Below are 27292 nucleotides of genomic sequence, written 5' to 3' on the forward strand. Positions count from 1 at the left end.
TTCCCATTTTGTTTCAGAAGGGTAGTGCGGCATTGTGCATGGAAAAAATAAGAGTTTCCTGAGACAATCAAAGACCAACAGCCCTACATATGTGAGCCTAAATAAACTCATGATCATGAGATCGGGGCTTGCTGTTAAATTGTTGGAAACTTTTACCACTTGACCACCTAAGTTGGCCTTTGAAACTAGAAAATAAGAAATCAAAATATCTTTTACATATATATAGTGTAGTTTATTTTCTTTCATTCTATTTATCTTTCATAAAGCACAACAAATATTCATATCATTCTTAAATATCACAGATTTATAATACATTCATACTCGAGAAATGTACAATGGGATCGGCTAACTGGTGAACAAATCAATTGGAAATCTTACAGAAAAATATAAATTAATAATGCCAAGTTAACTCCTTAAATCCCTGAAATTTCATTATGGACCGGTCTAACCATTGATTTAGGAGAGTCTAAATGTGTCTTCAGGGGTGAATCAGTAGGTATATGTGATTACTTGCTAACAATTGCTCATGATTATTTTTTTAACAATCCTGTCACTATACCTAGTGAATCTGAACATGAAAACAAGTCATAACTTAAAATCCAAATGACAATATCGGAAAAACAAATATAAGCATCACAAGAAAATGCTGATTTCTCAATTATTGTTCAAGCGATTCTACACAATAAATTATCAAAAATAGGTCTTAAAAATACTGTAATACAGAAATATATCTATAAATTTCTCATTAAATTAATTCCTTCAAGAATAAATCTCTTTATAAACAACATTTAGTGATATATCAGCAGCAGTATATTTTTTTCTAAGATATTTCTAACATTAAAGCGATTTACCAGCAGCAGTAAGGTATAGAGGTTCACATTAACAGTCATTTATGCCCATCACTTGTACTAACAACAGTTTATATAACCAAATACTAGTTTCACTCGTGATCTTGTAGAAACGTTTCCTCAGCATCTTGTAATACAGCATCAGCATTGGCTAACTCAACCTGAAACACAAAATGTCTTAACTTGAGAATCATAACTATAGGAGGAAAGCCAGAGTATCCGGAGAAAAACAACCAACCTTCCTCACATGGTCTTCAAACTTGCAATCCAGAGGAGGATAGGAGGAATTTTGTGCCTGCTAGGAACATTCTACCCTCCTTCTTATACTTTCCTATCACCTCTAAATCTACCCTTTCATTGAATACCCCAACCCCCTAAAAGATTTTCCGCAAATATCTTCCCCTTGACCCTCACTCCATTCTTGGTACTAAGACTGTTGTTATATCTACCTTGGAATATGTCCTCGTAAACCTGAAGGTTCTGTGTGTGACACAAGATGTACAGCTAGTTTGATGTCCATCAAAAGGACCAAATAACAGTACAGTCTGTGGTAGACTGTGTGGCTTTCAAGTTGAGCGTCGCTGTCTCTGTAATCTTCAAAAGAAGTCTCTGCAGGCCTATGATTGTTCAGTTTTTTTTCTCTGGAATTGCCTTCAGTTTTACTATAACATATTCCAGGGATAGATTAACAACAGTGATGGTAACCCCTGGAGTATCGAGAATACCCTCACCCCACACCTTCCATCATCTACATTCCTTTCGTCTCTACCATTTATGTGCCTCTATACCATTCCCTTACTTTTGGTATTTTATACTGTGTTGGCTCTGGTGCTCCCTCTCTGCCGAAATCCTTCATGGTTCCACACTTAGCGATATCGTCATTCCACACGCCCTCGTACACCTGTCCTGTTGTGAGGTAGAAAAACTTGCCTGGGCCGTTCTTTTTGTCATTTCGCCATGATCCTTCATAACGGTTCTCATTAGCTGAAAATGTGAAGATATATATTTTGGTAAAATGTTAATTCAAATTATGCTGTTTTAGCTATAGGTAACCATAAAGTAGAACTGACCATACGCAGTCATTCTTTGTATTTTTAATCATCGAAACATTTCAGAGGAATTTCTGGGCCGGGCTGTTCAAAGTTGATAAGCATGATTAACTTAGTTCAATGAGTCTGGATCCCATGTGCTAGGTGCTAACCACTGGTCTGTGGTTTTCCTTTGGGTACTCCAGCTTGACGACACACCCTTAAATGAGCCTGCGGCTGTTTTAATAAGCAACCAAACCAATCCATAACTTACTGAGTCTGACCATTCCTTGGCCGTTTCTCTGATCGTCGTACCATTCTCCTTCATAAATAGTACCGTCGGCAAAGTACATACGACCCCAGCCACTCCTCTTGTCAGCATACCACTCCCCTTCATAGTACTCAGAGTCCGTGTAAAATTGTGTTCCATAGGCCTGTAAAGATTTAAAATTTCCTTAGACTTTTCCCAAGATTCATTCAAAATAAATATACTAAAAATGGGTAAATGATTCATCGATTATACAATATAGAAATCATTTCTTTATGTTTGAGTAAAACAATCCAGCATCAGCAGCTAGTTATTTAGACAACAGATAAATCCAATTTAACATATTATATACAATCATGTACATATACAAGATTTGTTTATTAACTTTTCTTGTTCTGCAGATGATTGAAGTTACTTATTACATGTAATTGAATTTCATAAAAATTTCACGCATAATTAAGACAAACATGCTAGAAATAATGGCAAACATTATAAAGTCTGCTTTTTTGTATAATTAACATAAAGAATATGAATTGTGCACTTAAGTGCATTAAATATAAACCTTTATTTTTTTTTAAAAGATATGAAATTAAATATATACGTCCTTGTGAATGCATGTTCATGCAGTTCAAAAAACTATAAAATTCTGCTTCAAATTCATTGACGTTATACATGTATTAATTACATGCATGTATATGGATACAAATTAAAGGGTAATTCAAGGGATGTAGTAAAACTTGTGTTTTTTATTTAATCATGCACTCATTCAACATTGTAAAATTTTTATTAAAAATGTGGGGTTGTGTTAATCGGGAAATTGTGCTTTGTAAATATATATATAAGTGAGATATGATTACAAATACCACTAAAATAATTTTGGTCCAAATGAATTTTAAGGTAATAATGATCGAAGAGTGAAGAAAAAAAATCATGATCTTCACATGATAAATATGGATATTCTTGCTTCCAAATCAAAATATTGAATTCATCTTTTCAGGATAGAAAATTTAACTTGTGAGAATTGAAAATAAAAAGATAAGAATGTTTTCATGCAAAAAATTCAAACCTGTCGACTATATCCTCTCAATATTATTATTAAAGCTGCATAAAATATATTTTATTTTCATATATCTTAATCAAATAAGACAGTATAAAATGATATTCAAAGCCATTTGCAGGGCAAGAAACTTATTTTGAAAACCACTTGCCCGAATTTAAGATTTCAATCTAATTTAACCCAAAACAAGGTAACTAAAATTAAAACCGGGCAAGTTTATACCAATTTTCACTTGCCCAGGAGCATATATATTTTACTGGTCTCCGCCCATCAAGTCTGGGATATTTCTTTCCCTGATTTGGAACGTTTATTGAAAAAAGAAATAAAAACTTACCTTTTTGTGACCATTTCATTTAATTTTTGATATGAAGAATGTTACCCTATCATTTTCCATTCAACTAAAGACATTGAACAAAATTTAATGCTATACAAATCTAGAATTTAAACATGATATTTTTTCGAAATTTAATTTTGAAAAAAATCTACCTGAACAATTCTGTAATTAAATACTCTAGTTTGATATTTCGACCACATCTGAGAAGAGAATGAAAATGAAGTTCATTATTAATGATCATCATTATAATCTTAGAAATACTAATGACTTAAGAGTCTCTTAGATATTATAATTAATCAAAAATAGATATGCTTACATGACGCATATCATTCTTCCAGCCTCCAGAATATTCTTTTTTGTATCCTCCCTTGCCATCAGGAACACTGTAAGTCCCGAAGCCATTCCTCTTTCCCTTCTTCCAATCGCCATCATACAAAGCTCCGTTGGACTTCCATTTATATGTTCCTTTACCTAAAATCGATCAATCAAAAAGGATCGTTATTTTTTAATTACACATTTTGGATCAGACAATAAAGATGGATTTCATCACATATCTATGGATCAGAACAAATGCAATGAAATTTTTAGCATGTTTTTAAAGTTGTTTTCGTTGTTATGATATTTTCTAATTTAATAATAAATGAAACAGCGATACACAATATTACACATAAAGTATCTTTTAGGAATTTACTTTGATAATTTTTACATAAAACTTCTTTTTATCTATTATTTTTTGTGTAAATAAATAGGTCCCTGGAGTTAATGTTGCTGCAACACAAAATAAAAGTTGAATTCAATTGAATTAAAATAATATTAATAAAAAATTGCCACAATATACATGTACCATATAAACAATAGTTTACTTGTATAGACATATTGATTGGGTAGAAACACGTGTGCACAGGTGTTATTCTTTTCAATAATAAATGAGTTCATACCGCATTGCAATATATTTATAATGATTATCATAATCAATATTTTCTACCTGTATTTTATCATTTAAACAATGTTTTTGGATAGATGCCAGTATGTTATGTAATGGTGACCGTAATGTCAATAAAGATTGTTCGACAATCTTATAAATTAAAAGAATATATATGAATCATAACTATAATGCGTTTATTCATGTTCCTTTTTATTAGTTGGTAAGTTTTCTAAAATTGAAATCTGTGTATAAAAACAAATTTGCTGCTCCCCTTCTAAATAAATAAGTAAATCAAATTACCATCTTTTTTGTTGTCCAACCATTCTCCTGTATATTGATCCCCGTTGACGGAGTACACTGTATGACGAACACCTTTCTTTTGAGCGAGATAATCCCATTCCTTCCACAATGGTTGTTTATCCTTCACTTCTTTTAGATGAGGCATTTTGATTTACTATTTTTACTTACGTTACGTTCTTATGAATGTATTATCTGTAGTTTCTTGGTATGAATAATCCTAAAACAATTAGTATGTCATTATTTTCCTCTGTGCATGAAGTTTTTTTGCACCGAAAACAATGTTACTTCATGTTGTTTACACCAGCTGCGGAAGTAGATTGTACGGGAAGATTGTGTGTATGTTGCTATGGCACCCACAGAAGAGCGCGTATCAGGAAAGATAACTCGTTCCAACTAGAAACGTAGTTACCTCCCTTACACTGTAGGGTTCAATACATGTTGGTAGATTTTACCGAATAAGACCACATGACCATGAGCTATATTTTAATTCGAAAGATACCTCCGTTGAAAAAGTATGGTATTATATACCTGTTATTTAAAATAAGGAAATAATTTGTAATTTGCCTGGAGAAAAATCGTGCACTCTGAATAAAATAGATAGAAAACTGTAGCAAAACAAAACTGAAAAAATCTTTTAATTTTTTTCTATTTCATTATTTGTTTCAGTTACGTTTTGCTGTAGTTTTTATTATTTTTAAAGGCATGTTAACCCAGATAAACCACTCCCCAATATTAAGGATACTATAATACTAAAGAACTGAACAACTTTTTTATTATTATTTTTGTACTCTCTTGAATATACAAATATACTGTACTCTGCTACCAGTTCAGTTCAACCGAGTTGCTAACTTGTTTTTTTTCTTCAAAATCATGCATAATTTCAGATTCAACTTAGTATACATTTGAGATAACATTGGAGACACTTGAGATGAAAAGTAAAATTCATGTGTCATTATAAGTTAATACACTTATTTGATTAATCTCTGGCATCTACGAAAATGACGAACAAAAAATCAAATAATGGTGTATTTTAAATATTTTATTCAACATGGTTAGCATTAAAAAAAATATTAAGAAAATTGAATGGAACAATGATCACGAAAAACATTTAAATCTAAATATGTCTTATGAGATATTGCAAAAAAATAAGATTTAAAACATGAATACATCATTCATAATAATAATAGTTGTCAAATATATTAAAGCATCATAATTATACAACCTAACACACATTTCGATCTAGAGTTATTTCCCTTTGTGTCAATCCAACTGTAACTCCAGGAACGAAGGGAAGTAACTCTGAGTGATAGATCAGAATATCTAACACCTTAAACAATTGGAATGACAAAATAATATGTCCACACAACATAATAATGGAATAATAAAATCTGAGAAACTTAAAAGAAACAATATTAAGTTTTTGCACATCAAAGCATTAACTGCCTTTGCTGGTAGGTATATTGATTGTGACCTCATGTGTTTATAAGCATAATGCATATTTTTCAGAGAAAATTATTTTGTCACAATATTGTACTCAAACAATGCTAGAGGTAGTATAGCACGACTACACACTTTTTAATCTCTATGACATGTTAGAAGTTTCTCAATGTTGTTCATCTAATATATATTATTGGATTAGTCACAACTAATACAACTCTACCTTAACTTTTGCAAGGGAGATAACTTTGTGATATGCAAAGAGGTAATAAGAGAATAATAGTTCAACAATGTGGTAAATGACTTGAAGTCATGGTAGATTCATATATAGTAGAAATGTGATAATGACATATTTTCCAGATGTGACAAGCTGATCATTATCAGTCTGGTGTTAGGATCAGATTAATTCAACTCATGATCAGAGTTGATATTTCCACATATTGTCTTAATCTGGTATCAAGGTCAGAGGAAACACTGGCTTACAAATAACATTTAAATTGTAAAATATCTTTTTAATACTAGTACATTACACGCCTCAAGTAAATTAGTAGTCATGCTGCTTCCCAATACTTTAACGTAACAATAGAAAACAACACATGTCTTAAACACCATTAACATTATTTTATAAACAAGTTTTGATCACAAATTATTTCAAAAATAAATTCATATTAGCTGGACATATATATAGACTCTTGAAATCATAGTGCTAATTATAAGTTATTAAGTATACATATGTGGTTAGATTTTTTTCTTTATCTAACTGCAAACTGATATCAAATTATTAATTTTATGATTATTTGAAAGCCCTTATAAGTAGCCATGGGGCATAGTAGAAGATACACAGTGAAAATAGAATAGGGTCAATAGAAAACTCTGGTTTAAACAAGTCTTGTGAACCTACATAGAGTAAATAATTTTAAACTGATGAATAATAGTAATTGCCAAGTTAATAATAAATACATATAATTACCTTAGTTGATATATCTGTGAATGCTTCTTTAAAATATTGGACAAATTGTTAAATATTAACTGAAGTACATGATGTATTTATATTAGTAAACACTAAATGCAACAAGATCTATTTAAATTTGTGCATATATAACTGGTTTGCAAATAAATAAAAAATTGGTTCAATATTTTTTCTTCTCAAGAATAATAGTAACTACATAACACAAGCATCTTATGATCAAAATGCATTATAATTTACAAAATAGTTAGCAAGAAAAATATAATCAATGATTGATATTATAAATAACGGTCTATATATCCAATCACCAACATTTACAATTGAATGAAATACATTTATGCCTTTTTTGTAGTTGAACATGTACATGGGGAATTAAACTTTAATATAAATAAACGAGCCCAACAAGAATCTATAGAAATCTGTGAAAGTTTGAATATGTACATAGTCAATAAGATCAGATTCAAGCACCATCAGGATCTAATAATTAATCAAAATGCAACAAGTGAATATATTGCAGCCATTTCTCGGCTGATTTTCAAACACAATAATGTCTCCCTATATCCAATTAACTAGAATAGAATGTTAACTCAATACTTATTCCCATGCTTAATGCCAATTATCATACAAGAAACTAGGTGTAAATGTATACGTACAGTAACTGGTAAAATTGGTCCAAAATAAATGATGAGAAGGCAAAATGTTTTTGCTCTCATTATAAAGTTAAAACTATATTTCATATCATTGATAATTTTCAGATTTAATAGAGGGAGATAACATCCATATCAATTAATTATAAATATAATATTACAAAATAAACCAACTTTCAACCACAAATATTTTATGCCTCCACCATGAAATGAGGAGGAAGAATATTTATATGTTTCCAGGTCTGGCTCATACCGTCCATTTCAGCTTGATTAGAATGAATAATCATACCCTGCCTTCATTCCAATCATGATGACCATCTATCAGAAAACTTCTGTCCATTATCCAGAACTACATCATTGCAGCTAGGAGGATATATGATAGTTTTTTTTAATTTTTTTATTTTGAGCTGGCCAATGAGTTCAAGGACTAATGCCAAAGTTGTCTGCTTGTTTCCTTTGTTTGTTCAGGTTAACATCAATCCTGTTAACATATATTACCCGGTATATATATTATGAGGTGGAGAGTGAAAGGAATCCAAAGTCTGAAGGGAAGATCCACCAACCTACACATATATAAAGGCTTCTAATTGGTAGCCCAGGGGTGGAGAACATGACACAAGAGGTAATTAAGGAAGATATTAATTTGATGTGGTATATTTTCCACCGAATTATCAAATCATGGGTAAATACCTTTATAGTAATTACACATAGCATGACTAATGACATTTCACATCAAATTCGAATTAAAAAGAAAAATCACTGTTTATTAACACACTTGGCAAGAAAAATAGCAGCAAACAACAGCTCGTGTAAATTTAAAGCTCTTTTTTTCGTTCAACATTCTGCACCAATTAACATATATGCATTCACCCCTGAAATTTCATAATGGACGGGTCTACTATCTGATTTAGAAGAGTCCAAATGCGTTTTCAGGGGTCAATGAAATAACAAAAATTTAAGATCTAATAGAATATATATGATATATATTAGTTATATGGCTGTGACTGTGTATCAGAAATAATAGGTCTTGGTTTTAATCAGTAAGGTTGTACATGGAAAAGACATAATTAGATACAGTATTCGACCAAGTAATGCTACTTTTGTATTTGCATACTACAGAGTTATCTGCCCTTGCATGTAGGTATTCATTACGTCATGTGTTTGGAAGCGTAACATAATATTTTCAGAGTAAACGCCATTAATTCATTCAGAAAATAATTGTGTCACAATGGATACTTACCCACAAGGGAGCGCAAGTAATTAACTCTAGATCTGTAATATGCAAACACAGAATAGCTATTGGGTCAAAGAAACTTAAAATGAAATAATATGACATCTAATTTATATCTGTATATCAACACATAAATATACATGTATGTATGCCATGCACCAGTTACTCACTGTGCACATCAATGAAAAACTTACTTTGTTCTTGACTTAGAAAACACCATCATCTTTAAAGTCTCTGTCTTAAAATTAATTTACACATTCTCAATTTCATTAAAATCATTTTCTTGGTTACCCAGTTCTGACACCATTTTATCGAGATCCTGCAGCCCCATATTTGTCTGTTGGAACTTGTGGGCTATCAACCTCCGATAGAAGTGAAAAGCAAATACAAGAAACAAGATACCTACTGGAATGACGACCGCCGTGGATGCCCAGGCGGCCGTGACATTATTGTGTAAACTCTTCACGTTAAACTTGATCCAACAAATTAACACAAGCTCTGTTAGGAACAATAGGATTCCGAAACCTGTTGAAAAAGTCCAAGACATCTGGATGAAGACCTGCATTCGTTCATGCGGCGATTCCTGGATCGAGTTGACGTTGTGGACGTTGCTGACAGCCTCGATGTTTGGAAGAATACATGTGCTGATCATAACAGCCAGAAGATGTATAGATACAAGGAGTGTCGTGTTAACACAAAATACTACCATCAACCAACTTGGTACATCAGGCTCTATTCCAATTTCAACCAACGCAACCTAAAATAGAAACAAAAATTAACAACAACTCATGAAGTAATAAAGATGTAATCATGTACAAAGTAATACAAGTACTGTGACTCATTTCTATAAATTAAAGAATATGCTTGTAATAAATTCATGGCAGTTGTTATTACAATGTGTGTTTGTTGTATGTCTAATTGTCTATATTGAACTGTGTATAACATGGTAATTTTGTTATTCCTGAAGGTTTGTTATAACCATGTTTTATTGTTCATGAAATAAAATATTTATCAAATCTGTCAGATAATAAGAACCTTCTCTGAAGTTGTAATTGTAATAGATTTGTATTAACTCAGGAATCTGTATCATTGACAGCACGACAAAAACTGTGTTCAGTAGTGTATCTAATATAAATTGCTATGGAGAAAATCACATTTTGTGATTTTATTACATCACAATTTGGTTTATGATCAGTTAGAAACAGTATAGATTTAATTAATTAATGTAGATTCCCTTAAAAGGTGTTTCTGATAACAGCTACTGACATTAATGCATATTTTTTTACTATATGCCTTTTATTAATCCATATATGAATTTAAATTACACAACACATTCCCAGTTATTTACCATTGCAAAGCCGGATAGTAATGCTGACGTGTTGCCGGTTGCCTTCAACTTCGCACGACTAAGAAAAAGTTTTCGCCATGATATGGCATGTCTCGCATGTTGCACTTCCATCTGTTTGCTGTAATCAGCTTGTAATACCAGATCGTCATATGTGTAGCCACCGTTTCTTGCTGTATTCTCGTGCATGGGCCTTGCTCTCAGAAACCCTGACCAGGAAACGACGGAAGTTGACAGTAATCGCACAACTTCCGCTTCAATATCTACAAACCGGCTAGCCAGCGAATGATAGTTCGGTATGACTGACAGAAAGTATCGCTGAAACACGGTTTGGTGTCAATAAGCAATGATGAACACTCAAAGTCACTGTCTTACGAATAACACACCATTCCACCGAGTTCTATTTGGATGCAAAACTATCACAGCATGCCGAATGGTTCTAGTTTACATGGTTGACTACAAAATCAGAAATAGTGTCTTGAAACGAAACAGCACGTTCTACATGCAACAATTCGGTATTGATAATTGTCTTGAACATTTGAACATTTTTTATTAGTGCTCATACTTTTTGACGTTTCAATTAATATTTCATGGTATTTAATCTCTGTTTTAAGTCATCAATTCAATAAAATGCGTTATCACCTGTGTACATTCTGAAAGATTAATTGACCGAAAGTGCATGTCACGTGATATTTTGTTTTATTTGGGGCGATTTCGTGACGTCACAACACTAAAGTTACCGCTTGGTGGAATAGATATTTCATTGTCCAGAGTTTAAAATCGGATCGTAACGTGATGTGAAAATTAACTGCAGTCCTAACTATGACAGATTACAACGAAGCCGGAAGGAAACTGGTAGGTTCTGTTATTGTTATAAAATGTTTGACATCGTAAACGTAGCAAGCACTTGTCAATGGAAGCAGCCATTTTGTAACACTCACATAAAGACATAGAGACATAACAACGAAATTTCAATTTCAGATATTTAATTAGGACATTTTCAGCAATTTACATTATCGCATATTGTTCTTTAATAAATGTGTTAACTTTTTATGTATGATTTATGTACTTGTTGAATGTAGAAATGAGAGTTAATACGTCTTTTTCCTGTGTACCCCACGTGCTTTACCCAAATGATGCTCTTTTCAGATGTAAGAGCGATCGTAATTTGAAAAAAATAATATCTTAACGAACATTTTTGTTAGATATTTTTCATGGAAAAGTTCGTGTGGCACCTATAGCAAGTTTTTCTGGTAAAGGTTGCCATCTACAACTTCTAATTAAAAAAAGGTGATCAAAACTTAGTTGTACATTAGAAAGAACGCAAAGGACCTAGCGGCAAGTAGCCGCGAAAACAGAAGTGTTTGCGTCAAATTGTTTCCGTATTTTTAGTGTAAGTTTGTGTTTAATGCATAAACAATGATGGTTAATGATGTTGGTATCTAATCTCGAGGTTATTTATAAACATAATCAATAAAAATAGTAATTATTTACACGACAAATAGCTACATGGAAGCATACGTGCAGAAAAGGAATAGCGAAATGTCTTCCGTTATAATAGTTAATGTTAGGTTTTTAAAAGCCAGCTAGTGTAAAGAACTGAACTGATTTGTTATTAATAATAAATTTAATATGTGCCATATTCAATTATTTTACCTTTGTTTACAATTTGAATTAGATTAACTAATCGTATGGATTTTGTCAAGGACATATATATATACATCATGTGATATACGTCCTTGGTTTTATGGAAAGATATATTTTTTCATCGATAAAAACGAAGTTTGATATCAATACATACATTTTAATTTCTACACAGATAAATTTAAAATTGCCATTTCTGAGACAAAAATATTCTACAATTTTTATAAAATTTACATTTTAAGATTTACCGTTCTCTTAAAAAATTAAATCTAAAACACCGGCATTTCCTTAATTTCAATGAAGTTTGAATGATTAAACCATGATTTTGAAAAGTATGCTTGTTATAGTTTTCAACCTGATGTGTATTTACATTAAGCAATTTTATCTGTTAATCGTAGACTAGTTTCTTTTTTGTACTAATCTAAGGAACGAATGTGTGTGACAAACTGCGTTAGCCACGTGTCTGTTCATCGGTAGTGCTTTCCCGCCATATTTTAATCAAACTATATTACGTAACATCAATGTTGATGCGTGTCACGTTTGACCTTGACTAACCTTCATATCACATCACGCGTCCAACATGTTATTTCAACAAACATTTTGATAATATTCCATAGTTTGTTTTCAAAATGGATGATTATAATGATAATGTCTGTGTTGTATATGGTATGAAGTAGTATCCGATATTACATGTGGTGTTATTTTCGGGACGAAATACAATTTGCTATTTGGCTGACGGTCCTCGTTCTTACGTCTTTTATACTATATTGTTTATATCAAATAACACTGAAACGATTTGAAATAATCATGATCGGTGTCTAGTACAGCTGGATGCTTGCATGTGACTGAATCATCTGTGAAATACATTTATTTATACGTATGAAGATCCATCATTATCGTGTTTTACTATCATACGGAGCGGTATAGTATATATATATATATCATCTTTTTCATGCATAAAATAATTATGAAATAGCAATTAGCGTACATAATCTATATATATGATACAATCTGAAAATACATTATATGACATTATATCATACGCAAAGGTATAGAAGCGGTATTTCATATAAAGCAATTATGACATAGCATACGTATTCTGTATCTGAAAATACATATTGAAATCATATCTGGCATTTCATGCATAAAACACGAACTCTTATGACATCTTTCGTATTCTGTATCTGAAAATAAATGTATGTTACGAGATGGTTTCCACTTGGATTTCTAGTGTTTTACAACATTTGATATCCACCTTTTTTTGGCTTTTTATGATACGGAACGGTTTATTGTCTGTTATATCAATAATATATGAAAATTCATTTATGATACAATTGGATACGTCCAGCGTCCTTATAATCAGTGACCCATATGCGTAAAGATGCTCCACCGCTGACAAATGGTATTTTTTCTCTATCAAAAACAGGAGGAGACGATTTAGTAATTTTCTTCAGTTACAAAAGGGACTTACTTTACGCCACTGCCATCGTTTGAAAGTTTGAGGTCCTGATTTTACTTCAAGATAAAGTTACTAAAAATAATTAATTCGTCCCGAAAATAATCTTTTGTCTTTTTACCTATAGGCCTATGATAAATTAAGTAATGATTCATGATTGCCCATATACCAAAAGCGAAAATAAATATTTAATTGGCATTTTTGTCCCATTTAGAAAGATATGATGGGTATCATTTATGCTGTCGGCGGTGGAGCCTCTTTGACCATATTCTGAAGTTTACGAAAATGGGATAATCATAAAATTTAGTTGACTGAACTGAAAGCTTGTCAATAGACTCAATACAAAATTTAAATGAAAGAACCCGTTCTGAAACTTCCTCGTCCAATACTACTTTGAATTTAATTGTAAAAAGGTATGTTAAGCATAATAAATCACCGAATTGTGTTTTTATCACGTTTTCTAAAAACAGAACAACATCGTGACCTTATTTTGATGCCACCTCAAAGTCATATGCAATCAATCCTTTGAATTTAACTCTAGGAAGAAAAATCACATTATAAATCTGTCCTGTCGAATTTGATAAGCTCCCTAGCCTGCTACCGCTAAATGCATCATGTGGCTTAAGCTTAATACCAGAAACTATAAAGGTATACGTAGTTAGTCAACAATAGTCATGAATGATAAATACGATTATAGTACTGTGCTTTGATTATTAAGCAGATTATTTATTACTGAAAAAGATTTCGTGTATAATCAAAATTAATCAAATTATTTATCGTTATCTAGACGTTTGTTTTGTTCAGCAGAGAAGATATATATAACGAACGTCTTGTGCCAAACATGTACAGCGCTCAGAGCGTCGGTTCTGAATCCTAACGAAATATCATGATCATCAGCGCTGAAGCCAACCGACCCTATGTAATTATTAATATACAGTATGATGGAATTTTTGCAATAGACATTATAATGTTTACAGTAAATAAATTAATAACTTTACATTTTCCAAGTTACACGTGAACGTAAATTGAATTTTATTCCCAAATGTGGCATAATGTTATGATATTTTTTACTCTTATCAAATGAATTAACCTAGAGATTAGAATATACCGTCATTTAAGCGGTAAATATTTCGCTTCGCATACATAAAGAAGTCAATTTCTAAGAAAAATCCACGTTTGTATATTAGCCACCTGTAATGATTATAATAGCAATCCTTTGAATATCAGCCATTGACAAAATGACGTAAAATTACCATGAAATTATACATACGATGCATTATTCAAAACAGTGTAAGTTGGGGGATTTGAACGAATTTCAAGGTAACATTTTGTCATCCTCGATATTCCAGAGGTTTTGCTATCAATTTTCTTGTGTATATTTCAACTGTCACTCGTGATATCGGTGGTATAACCTGGAATGTCGAGGATGTCATTTTTTATGAAAAAAATAACATCGATTCCTACTGTGCTTATCCACAGATATTTCCTCATAAGCCCTTTCCATACTGATCTATTTAGCTAAAACAATCTTCTTCATGACCACACAATAAACTGACCCATTTACCAGAATAAAAAAAATGAGTACAGGACGTAATGTGCCTTGTATAATATCACTTATTCTCACACGAAAATGGGGCCAGTCTTTTTAATTTCATGAATGGAAAACGTGACGTAATACTGATTGATATGACTCCATTCTGAACTTTTGGCCGTGTTTATTATTTTATCATTAGGACTCTAACCCCGGTGCATGTTTCTATTATACAAACACTGTCTTTGTCCTGAAAGGTCAGGAGAATGACCGCATGTTGTCGTGGTAATGGCTACGCTGGTTCACTGGTCGACAGTTCATCTGATCATCCACAATATCATATGTTTTATTATATAAATTGGTTTCTTTCAATTATATGTAGGCTTTTACCTGAAATTCAACCACCTCTGTTGACACCAAAAGGGTTCAATTTGCAAATGCATTGAGCACTATAGATTAGATACTCAAATTAGATTGTCTTGATGATTAGCGGTGATTTCTGACGATGCGAGGGCATCATATGATAATAAATAGGATCCATGCAATCTAAGCACTATTATGATGTTTTACCCTTCTATCTAATTATTTGTCCGATCTCTCACTATATGATAACTGATTACTTTGTTCTATTAACACACATCATGGTTGCTGCAAGAGTCTGTTTAACAAATCCCCAAGTACACACCCACCCTAACCCCATTTCCTAGTGCCATTTCAATTTGAAACAAAGCAATGTGGATGGGAAAAAATATTTCAGGGACAATTTGGCCCCTTAAATTTTAATAATGGCCTCTCTCTTAGCTTTAATTTGTTTCAGGAAATTTCTGATATATTTTGTTTTGTAAATGTCCCCGCAGCTTGTCGAAGGCTTGAGAATGGCCCTGGCATTTTCAGCCAAAATGGTCCCGTTTCAAAATGTAACATTGAATTAACCTTTGAATGATCCTACGAGGCGGACTTGATGCCTTTACCCGCCAAACACTAATGATGTAATATAACTCTAACGATCGCGAGTTCACTATAACCATTGGCCATCAACATCGAATTATCGCTTAAGCTTCTATATCATTCGATAACAAGTACTGCCATGACCAATTACAACTGCAATGTAAATATCCTATCGATCGCCAAAATATATTTATCGAAAAACAAAACGTCTCCATCTCTTCAATCGTTTTTGGCCCAAAGAGTTTTTCCAAATGTACACATTTAAAATGTCGTTCGTTATCTGAAGAAATCTTCACCTTATTGTTACTCGTCCATTTGTTTTTGGGAATCAATGGAATATGTTTGTTTTGACTTTTAACGTCCTATGAACATCCAGTGTCATTTAAGGACGTGCCAGCCGGTTTAGGTGTGGTAGCCGGTAGCTATAGTTCAATAAACTTTACGTATTACTTGTGGATTATGTTAATTTTGACCTACAGACTTTATTGTAATACGATATAATGCTTACTTTCTTTGTCAAGTAACCAATAATCTATTGTATTATGTCGGAGTCCATTTGGTATGATGTTATCTGAAGTAAATACATGTTCAATACGTACAGTTTTCTGTGAATGTACATATGGAAACTGCATTTCTTTCTTGCACTTTTCTGAAACTCATTTAGCTTTATATCATTTTGTGTCTTCCAAACGAGGAAAACTATTTGTATATTTATAATTTTTAAGGAGATTCACTGTGACAAACAAATACATGAAACAACTTATCAGGAAACCAACAAAACAGTCTTATAATAGAGGGTCTGTATTATCCCCTTTTCTAATATATCCACGCACTTATATTCAATTTCGTTATATTTTCAACGGGTATTATAAAAACTTCTTTTTTTCTGCGATTATTTGGATGTAAAACGGTAATAACCGGTGAGACAAACATTTACCCACGATTTTTGTTTTTCAAAAAACATCATCTGATTTTAGTTTTTGTCCAAAAGTTAAAATAAAATCATGGTAACTACAGAAAATGCTTGGATATTACGAAATATCATGAATTTTGGCCATTAAATGCAGAAAAATTTGCAGATCACTTGTCTGGCGTACGAGTACACTTTTTTCTACTGTTTCGCAGTATTCAGTTTCAGCAGCTTTAAATTTAAGATGAAGCAATCAAAATCTGTTGTTCCAGTTGCTTTTCATGTCATAGTGACATTATTCTAGTTTACTGGTTCAAAGATATCTAATGTCGACCACTGTCGTTGCTCCATTAAAAGGTTCTGTCTTGGCCTCCTTCAAGTATCGTGGTTGAGTTGTTATGCATAGTATGAATAGCTGATACAGCGTAATTTATGAAGGTGTTTAAAAGAATTTTCGGGAAAGAAAATTCATCTCTATGTGTTCTGTGGCATTTACAAAAGTTTTATTATATAGCATTGTGGTAGTAAGAAATATCTTTGTTGTTTTTGTGCAATTCTTCAGGCGGTACTGATAATGTGTCATAAATAGCCGAATAAAATTGACAATTTACAATGTAACTTTCAAAAGCTTGGTTGGCGGGTGGATGGCATAGGGAATCGTGATGTACGTTTGTGTGCAAAACTCATCTTTCTGGTAAAATGATACTGTATGTTTCACAACCGATTTACTACGGTAACGAGTCATAAACTGAGACAATAATATCAATTTAATTAATTCCCGTTTGACAGACAGAACACAACAACAACAGCGTTTACTCAAATTTGCTTCGATTTTTTGCCCAACAGCATAGATGACGCCATCTTGAATTGGGAAGCTGGTTGGAGATGAAGTGAAGATAGAAATTGGTCTGTGTGTTAGATCGCAGTTTACAAAGCAAAGATTCCTAGATTATTTGCCAGTACTAGACCTTGTATATTCATCACCATACAATACTTCGACGCATCTGTCATTTTTGCGTTAATACATCATTGCTGAAACTGTAAAACATGGATTATTCGTGGGCACTTTCTTTTGTGGTTTGAAGCTTTCGTGAGTAGACATATTCGTGGTTCGACCGTAGAACAATGGTGGTAATAATATTTTATAAACAATGATTTATTGTATTTATATTCATGGTTTCATAAGCACAACGAATCTTTCTACACAACGAAAATTTCATGTTATACACTAAATTATATATAATTCTGTCTACTAAATCTACATACATGTACACTTGTGACTAGTAGTTTATTACGGTTGATTCAGCCCAAAGGGAAGAACAATTATTTATAGACTTGGAATGCTAATACATGCTCACAGGTACATAATATATAGTAACATACACACACTCTCTCTCCATATATATATATGTGTGTGCTGTTGTAATTTATATATTATAGTCTCTCTGTGTCCGCACGGTTGGAATTACTCCTTGTCCCAGAAATCTCTCTCTATATATATATATAATGGTGAAATTCTAGCTCAGGTAGCTAAACTACAGATAAATTAATTTACTATGGAACGATTTAATACTGTATATCAGGTAGATTTCGGGTGACAGACATGTATATCGATCCATTCTTTTTCTTTGTTAGACAGTATTGAAATTGTAATAGATAATGACTAGTGAAATATTAAAAATGCAAGCGTTTATACATTTTGTATAGCTACCAACTATATTTAATCGAATTTAATTGAAAAATAACGGACGTAGACAGGGAAAGTACATTTGAAAGATCCAGAAGTCTTTGATAATTAAAAAAAAACATATTTATTGGTAAATTTTATTTTATTCAATGTTTATATTATTGTAAGCGTACTTCTTTTAGAAAAAACTTCATTTTGAACAATGGCATATGAACACAATATAATACAATGTAAAGCTGTAGAACTTCATCTTATAGTGCCAATCTTATTTGAGTACAAACTTTTTGAGGAGAACATTAAAATGCTGAAATGATACTGCCGCTAGAATATTAAAATTGATAGGAGTAGAATATTGGACACATGAGTTTTCAGTTGAATAAAGCACTGTCTTAAGTAAATTTAACTGCACTGTAGCTATAGGAAATACCCAGAAACAATCCTCAAGTCTGAAGCTTCGTCGTTGACCTGGAACCGGTTTCAAAAGTAAGTACAAGTATCTTCGCTCAATATCAATATATTGATATGTATTTTTTTCAAGATTATCAGATAGTAATTGAAAATAAAATATATACATTTTTTTTAAGAATTTCATACGTTTTCAAGTTAGCCGATTTTTTTTTGAAACGCTAATGTTGTTTTGTGTAAAGTTAATGATCAAATGTATCCGTATAACCGAACAAAGATAGCAACATTTAATTCCATAATATATTGCAAATTTCAATATTGTTTCTTCGTATGTACATCTCGTAAATTTAAAACGGATTATCATATACTATGTGTTGTTTTAAAACGATAATCCATAAATGCTAAACAATTTTGGTGATTTAGGTCGAATATTCTCCTAGTCCAACTATTTAAGTGCCGACTTATTTAAAGTAATTCAAATTGATGCTGTTTCATATCGAGATATCACAGATGAAGAGGTATTTAATCCTAATTTCTGTCAAATTTGTGCATTTCTGTTTCGAAGTGTAGGATGTAATGGGGAATACAGTTGCTATCGCAAGTTGACATCGAGATATACATTCTTGCTTAAGCACAGGGACCTGACACTAATTTCTAGCCAACAATATCTCTAGATATATATATGATAGATAAATACTGTTGGTTTGAAATTCGTACGAGGTGTATGTGCTTTATAGCAAAAATCGGCCTACTTTTAGTTTATAAATGCATCACATATTACATTACTGATCATAAGGATATTTCATTGATCGGCCTACTTTTAGTTTATAAACGCATCACATATTACATTGTTTATCATAAGGATATTTCATTTTTGAACGATTTCGAATTCGAATTTATTTGCACTTAAGGTTTTTTAGCAAAATCTACTTCATTATCATCTCTAGTGTAATTTCATGTTTTCGTAAACGAGATTGAATTGTGGTAATACATGTAGTACGTACGTTTTATCAAACGTACTACCATCGACTAGAAATTAACATGCATACAGTTAATGTACGTGTTGTTTGGTATACTTCGTAGTAACATTCATTTATGGGCCTTTTGTCAGAGTTGCGTGTCAAGTCCCTATAGAAAATTATAATAAAATACGCTATCTTGAAAATTATGCAAACACATTTTAGTACGAACTTGTTACGAACTTGTTAAATATATAGTTATAGTTATGACTCGGTAACAAACATCTAGTATATGTATTTTGTAAGTCTATAAATTTGACCAGAAAAAAATATCTATTTTTCTGCTATGAAACATGAATAGAGGGAAATTTATTGAACAAAAATATTATTAAAAATGAAAAAGTCAACCTAAGCAATTTTAACAACTGAATAAATACAAATGTTGTTTTAGGCGTATATTTTTTATGATTTTTACAATATTTTTCGGTTGTTGGTCAGCTGAATAACGTGTATCAAATAATCTGTAGGTTCTTTTCTGTATAAAAGTCTTCCTTTATTAAGATTTTCTATTTCAACTTCAAAATATGTTCCAGGCATACGTTTGGTTCCTTGTACTGCATTTGCACGGATTCTGCGTATTGCCGCTCAATTTTCGTTCCCCACAAACTTATCACTTAATTATAAATTATTATTTTTGTGTTTTTCCTATGTTGTTAATTAAGTTATAAGCTTCGTGTTAAACCAAATTTGTAAACATGATTTACTATTAATTAACTATGTATACTTTGTATTTGGCTTTGAAATAATTTTAATGAGTTGAATATACCATATATTTCTCATAAGTTATGTTTCGAGTTACTTATACTATTTGGCATAAACGCACAACTCATAACTTGTACAATTACGAGAAATACAAACAAAATGACATAATTGTGTTTGCACAAAATGAAACTTGAGCGCTTGTACGCGAGAATTCGTCTTCATGTATCCGCTGCAATGCATGTTTGATGTCAAAGCCTTGCCGGTAGCGTTTATGTTGCAATGACGAAGACGTGTACTGCACGACTCGATGTTTATAAAGGAAACTTGTTTTACAGTGCGTGGTGAAAATGTCGATAAAAGAAGATAATGATGGAGGAACCTGATGATCCGTTATAGGAATGGAAACCAGAATCAGAATATCTCATGTACAATATGCAGCTTTGCTTGGAACCTTGCTGGAGATCAAAGAACGCCAGAGAAGGCTAAATGTCACATTTATCATTGATCAATATAACAACAACACTGTTAAATCGGAGAGACGAAATTTCCAATCCTGTCAAAATCATCGGACATGATAATGAATGACAAATGATTATAGTCCATAGCATATTCAACCATCTCGGAATTTGTCAAATATGAGGGAAAAGACAGACAAATGATTACGTTCATAGCATGTCCAACCATCTCGGAATTTGTCAAATATGAGGGAAAGGATAGACAAATGATTACATTAACTTCATAGCATGCCCAACCATCTCGGAATTTGTCAAATATGAGGGAAAAGACAGACAAATGATTACGTTCATAGCATGTCCAACCATCTCGGAATTTGTCAAATATGAGGGAAAGGATAGACAAATGATTACGTTAGCTTCATAGCATGCCCAACCATCTCTGAACTTGAGGAAATCTGGTCACATGTAAATATATTATGTAGAACGTACATGCGTAATCCGGCATTTGATTTTAAACGTATATTGTTGTAAACACACCACAGACACAAGAAAAGTCCGATTAAATAGCCGTCTCATTAATTATACCACACTTGCAAAGACGACATCGATAGAAGTCTTTAGAACGCTTTGCAGCTATTGTCCACGATACATGTTTTAGAAGTCTTTAGAACGCATTGCTGCTATTGTCCATGGGGAAATACAAAATGTATGATTTGAGGGAAAATATTGCAACGTTTTTATGAAGCATAAAAGAGCACAACATTGAATATGAAAATCCTGGGTGCATTAATTTACAATAATGTACAGATCAAGATAATGTTGCTAAGAACAGAAAGAACGATTTTTATTTAAGCATATTTTATTGCCAAATGTGCAATGGGATTGGGCAAAAGTTGTACAACTTATATAAAGCCCGTTCCCAAAAATCAAAACATTCAAATTACATAGAAAAGATGGAATTTACAAGATGTTTAGACACATAAAGATATAAAGATGTTTTGAGACACAGAGATAGGGGGAGAGTGAGGGAAGAGAAGGAGAGAGTGGGAGAAGGAGAGAGCTATTTTATAACCAGTATGCTCATCAAAGTGTTGGTATCACCTCCTAATATACTATTATTTTAAATTTCATCTCTCCAATAATGACGACAGAAGTTCTTCACTTTTTTCCTACATTTGTACGTATCAATGTTCATATCATCCTTTCCTTCGTTTGGCTTTCTCCTGGTCACTCTAGGCTTCCTTTGAATATTCGTTTCTCTTTTGTCGTCAGTATCGGAGGATTTTACAAATATAATATACGTGTAAATGCGAAACCCAAAAGATGTTAAAGAAAGAACGACAGATTGTGTAAGGAATAAATAGATAATGAAATAAAGGAAATTTATCTGAAATTACATGCAAAATTTAAACGTAACTGATAGTTCTATCATAACCAATGTTTTGTCGGATGGAAATCTTTAAATCAAAGTCTGGGGTAATTATATGATTTTAAAATCCAGGATAAAAGCAGCCGATAAACGTATTATTTTAACAAAACAAAAAATGTTAAACTGGCTATTGTTATCATATAGAAGCTGATTTTGAAAGCTAGTATATGTACTTGCGAAAAACCAGGGAAAAGTTAGTGTAACTAAAATGTCAATTAATTGAAATGTCTATTTTGAAGAAAATGCAAGTGAAAGGTGCATGTAATTTGTTGGGAAATGGAGAAAATTATTTCATTTTGAGATATAGACCATAGTCTATTCTCGGCGAGGGGAGTCGAGGAGGGTTAGAAAACAAGTTTTAAGATTCTATACCCTATACTAAACACGTTGATAATGAATCAATTCTTGAATTTTCTAATCTGTATTCATACATTACCATTATCGTTTATATAAAACAAATATTGATACCTAATTTATCGCTTTTGCACAAATACATATACCACGCCAGCATATAAAACTTACAAAACAATATACAGTGAAAGTTAGAGATATATATTACTAATTATATACATGGACTTGTGTTTATATCTCAGTAAATTCTGTTGGTGGGTTCATTTTTGTCCGAAATATGTAAACACTTATAGACGTATTTCATAATTTGTTAAATTGCAGTTATCATTCTATAACAAGCTGAAGAATTAAACATGTATCCAGCTATACTGTATATGCACACTGTTAAACCTATATAGAACGTAAGTTGAAATATTAGTAAATTAGTATTTCAATGAAATAATATCCATTTTGCTCAACCTAGTGTATACGATAACATTTGTATGAGAATAATTCATTGTCGTTGTTTGTTTGCTCTTTCACTACCTTCAATTGACGAAGTGATATAGAAATAGTGTAGACAAATATTTAATTGAAATAAAAAATATTTAGGTGAAATAATTGCAAATTAGCGGGATGTCTCGTTTCCGTAAATGTTGCGTGGAACTGAATAGATTGTTCGTTTTGTAGCTACAAAATCCGCCGCAGAAAAGAAAATCGGTCACGCGTGTTAAACAACATTAGCCTATACTTGTAGCTACTTCTCCATTGTCAATACGAGTCAAGGACATTATTGTATACGGGTTATTTTTATTCAAACAAGGAAGTAAAATTTAACTGTCTGCATAATACTACTCTAGTTTGTTTGAATTTTACATTTTCATAAGGTTTTCGTAATGCACGACGACATTTGTGTTGAACCAATTCCAAGAATTTGAATATCTGTGATAAAATCTACCGATGGAACGCTGAAATAGAAATTGATTGCTAGTTTCGAATTCTGACCACATGTTGTTTAAATTAGTTTTAGCCGTGTTCCATACGTTGTATTTCTGCGTTTTCTTTCTAAGATTATATTCATTATTCATGATATGTATTAGTTATACATTTATCTGCCATAACTGGGCGAAAAAAAAATATGTGTTCATTTTTCTTCAGTAATCTATTAAAATCATTCAAAGGCACAGGCATAAATGTATGATGCCTTATACACATTAGTTAAAACACATGATGTTTGCACTATAAACGTTCATATTTTTTTGCCTTATGTATCTTTAGATGAAAGTACATGTATCTGCATAAGTCACTTTGCTATTACTAATAATTTGAGCTCATATTTGTCTGTGTAAAATGAAAACTTGTGCATTTTAAGTATTGTAATTCTCAAATTGTTGGTAAATGTTTGTGATGATTAAAGACGCCCCACCGCCGACGGAGCATGAACGACACAACTCATATTTATATATTTTCATATTTATTTTCGCTTTTGGTACATTGGCAATCATTCCTTAATTTCATATAGGCCTAGGTAAAAAGACAAAAGATTATTTTCGGGACGAAATTAATTATTTTTAGTCTTTTTATCGTGAAGTAAAGTAAGAAGCTCAATCTTTGACAAGATGGCAATGGTGTACAGTACAAGTAACTTTAGTAACTGAAGAAAATACTTAATCGTCTCCTCCTGTTTTTGATAGAGAACAAATACCATTTGTCAGCGGTGGAGCATCTTTAAACAACAATTGAATAGTAATGAAAATGTTTTGTTCATTCATCAGTACAAATCAATCAATAATATTTTATTTAAGTGTCACATGTTAATATGTACATAAAACGATCAAGCATATAATACACAAATGCATAATAAAACTAATATCAACACCCAGCCTTATAAGACTTACGAGACAATGTTAAGCCTAAAACTGATTCTATCAAAAATATAAATATTTACAACAGTATTGCTAGCCGTAGTGTTATGTAACATTCGTCATTGACGTAGAACTAAAGTCTTTAGACGAGGGAAATGATTTAGACTCATGTCAATGGCCATTAAAACCAGCACGATTCTGGTAGAAAATGATGACATTTAAATATCCTTTTTTTTACAACGATGTTCAAACCATTTGGAAATCCTGAAGCTTCACAGTAAAATCTGTGTGATATATGGGCCCAAAATAAAGGAATAGCTTAGTATAATTGCATAACATACTTTTAAATGGCTGCCAGATTCAGTTTAGATAAATTAAAATCCGACAATGGTGTACTTTACCAGTAGTAGAGTAAGTTATTTGTATTGTTATTAATTTGTTGATTCATAGGGGCGAGATTCTAGTATTTCTTAAGAATTTCCGCAAAACAAGATAGATTGAAAGTCTCATACACCAGACTCCATCAGACTAGATCGAGAAGTCAAACTTTTTTTTCCAGCAGATGATCTAGACTTGTTCATCCCTAAAGAAACTTTTGGACTCTTTCCATTATGAGATTGGAATAGTTCATAATAAAATTTCAGGGATGAATGAAGAATCGTACGTTTTGACAGACGGGTTCTGCTACAGGGCCTAGAAACATCACCATCGTGACAAGTATATTTTTAAAGTTACGATATTTACTATGTTACAGAGAGCGAAGGAGAGGAAGACGTATACAGATGAAGATCTCGATGATGACGACATCGAGGGAAAGAGAGCCTTCAATTTGGAGGAGAAACTCCAATCGAAGAAATACAACAAGAACTTCGTCAAGGTCATGAAAGGTCATGGTATGTATGAATACATAGTTTATTTTAGTCAAATTTTAGGTAATATATACTATAGCTCATAAATGCAACGGACTTGGCGAAGATGAAAGGAGATGTGATGGCATTTACATATAAGAAATGCACAAAATTAAAAAGGTTCTTAAGTACAAATTCTGATGGTCCCAAATTAAATCATACAACAAGTTGATGGAACCAAAAATGCTTTTACTTCCAAACGAATTCTAAAGAGTTTTAAAAAATCTCTACGAGATATCGTCTGCTCAAAGCAACAAAATCGGAACAAATTTAAGCGCATTCTTTTTCAAAATTGTCTGAAATTTTGAGTGATTTTTAATAAAAACTTTCTATAATCTTCAATACTTGGAGAAACATGCATGAATCTTGTTTGTTTAATCTTCAATACCGAGAAACTTACCTGAGTTTTTGTTTATTTATTTCCACAGAGTTCAACATGGGTTACCTACAAGCCAATGGACTTGAATCTCCCATTGTGATGTATGACAAGACTGGACTAGGGATGAGGTATTTATTCTTGAGCTTATTGCTGACTTCGTTGTATAAATGATATACTTATGAATCGGACTTAAAGTTAATAATATTTATAAATGGTTATACATTTATTGTATACTGTGACAGTGAAAGGAGAAGTGAATATACAGCATCAAAAAACAAAAATGTTTACAAGGTTTTACTAGATGCTTGATATTGAGAAACTTTAGATATGTGATATCGATATAATGATCAAAAGTGTCAATTCATGCTATACTTCTAACATTGTTTGAGAAGATTTTACTGTGCATTGGTTGTAAGGCAAGGATTCATGCTTTAATGTCTCTTATTTACAGAGTGCCTAGTCAGAACTTCAGAGTGAATGATGTCAAACAATGTGTGGGTATGTATCAAAATCTTTTTTAAACTTCATATAATTGGTCGATTTATTCTGTAGATGAATTCTCCCTTGTAACAAACTATGTGATTGGTTGATTTATTTTGTAAATGTAACAATCAATGTGACTGTTTGATTTGTTCTGTTTATAAGAAATTCTCCCTTGTAACAACCTTTATGATTGGTTGATTTATTTTGTGCATATGTAGATATAACAATTGATATGATTGGTTGATTTACAAACTTTATGATTGGTCGGTTTATTCTGTAGAATTAGTTCTATTTGTATCAAACTTTATGATTGGTTGACTTATATTATAAGTGATCTGCATATAACAAACTGTGTCATTGGTTAAATTAAAATGTTGGCATGTTCTGTTTGTCACAAATGTTCAATATTTGATTTAATAGAGGTTAAAAGAACGAGACGAAGATTAAAAATACATGTACCGGTATAAATATATTTTGTGATTCGTTAACAAACATGTGTCATTGAAATTTGTCTTTGATTGACAGGTAGTAGACGTGTCCTTGATGTGATGGACGTGACCACACAGAAGGGAAAGGAGATGACTATGAGAGAATGGGTCCAGTACTTTGAGAACCCAGATCGGGAACGGCTACTCAATGTGATCAGCCTGGAGTTTAGTCATACAAAATTAGAGAACTATGTCGAATCGCCAACAGTGGTATGTTTTCCTATATTGTGAGGACATTTCATGATCAGCTGCATAGTGCAATAGTT

General features: G+C 32.1%; 3 protein-coding genes across 4 annotated transcripts in view; 1 reads left to right on the forward strand and 2 right to left on the reverse strand.

Moving 5' to 3' along the window:
• Window positions 1-210: 210 nt before the first annotated feature.
• On the reverse strand, window positions 211-5109 carry LOC138331232 (MORN repeat-containing protein 3-like). Its single transcript, XM_069278721.1, has 5 exons — window positions 4761-5109; window positions 3852-4006; window positions 2151-2310; window positions 1648-1832; window positions 211-1009 (listed from the first exon to the last, which is right to left on the reverse strand). The coding sequence occupies exons 1-5, from the start codon at window positions 4903-4905 to the stop codon at window positions 941-943; spliced, it is 714 nt and encodes a 237-aa protein (XP_069134822.1). The 5' UTR covers window positions 4906-5109; the 3' UTR covers window positions 211-940.
• Window positions 5110-5783: 674 nt separating this feature from the next.
• LOC138331233 (calcium release-activated calcium channel protein 1-like) lies at window positions 5784-10859 on the reverse strand. The gene is made up of 2 exons (XM_069278722.1): window positions 10391-10859; window positions 5784-9799 (listed from the first exon to the last, which is right to left on the reverse strand). Exons 1-2 carry the CDS (start codon window positions 10574-10576, stop codon window positions 9293-9295), a joined length of 693 nt encoding a protein of 230 aa, XP_069134823.1. The 5' UTR covers window positions 10577-10859; the 3' UTR covers window positions 5784-9292.
• Window positions 10860-11075: 216 nt separating this feature from the next.
• LOC138331228 (lysine-specific demethylase 2B-like) overlaps window positions 11076-27292 on the forward strand; it is a 35172-nt gene continuing 18955 nt past the window's right edge. For both annotated transcript variants that reach the window (XM_069278716.1, XM_069278717.1), the window contains exons 1-5: window positions 11076-11242; window positions 25523-25661; window positions 26105-26183; window positions 26507-26553; window positions 27064-27236. In XM_069278716.1, the coding sequence (XP_069134817.1) occupies window positions 11210-11242; window positions 25523-25661; window positions 26105-26183; window positions 26507-26553; window positions 27064-27236 (471 nt within the window). In that variant the 5' untranslated portion in view covers window positions 11076-11209. The remainder of the gene's footprint in view (window positions 11243-25522; window positions 25662-26104; window positions 26184-26506; window positions 26554-27063; window positions 27237-27292) is intronic.

Source organism: Argopecten irradians, chromosome 9, assembly GCF_041381155.1.
Source record: "Argopecten irradians isolate NY chromosome 9, Ai_NY, whole genome shotgun sequence".
Lineage (NCBI taxonomy): Eukaryota > Metazoa > Mollusca > Bivalvia > Pectinida > Pectinidae > Argopecten > Argopecten irradians.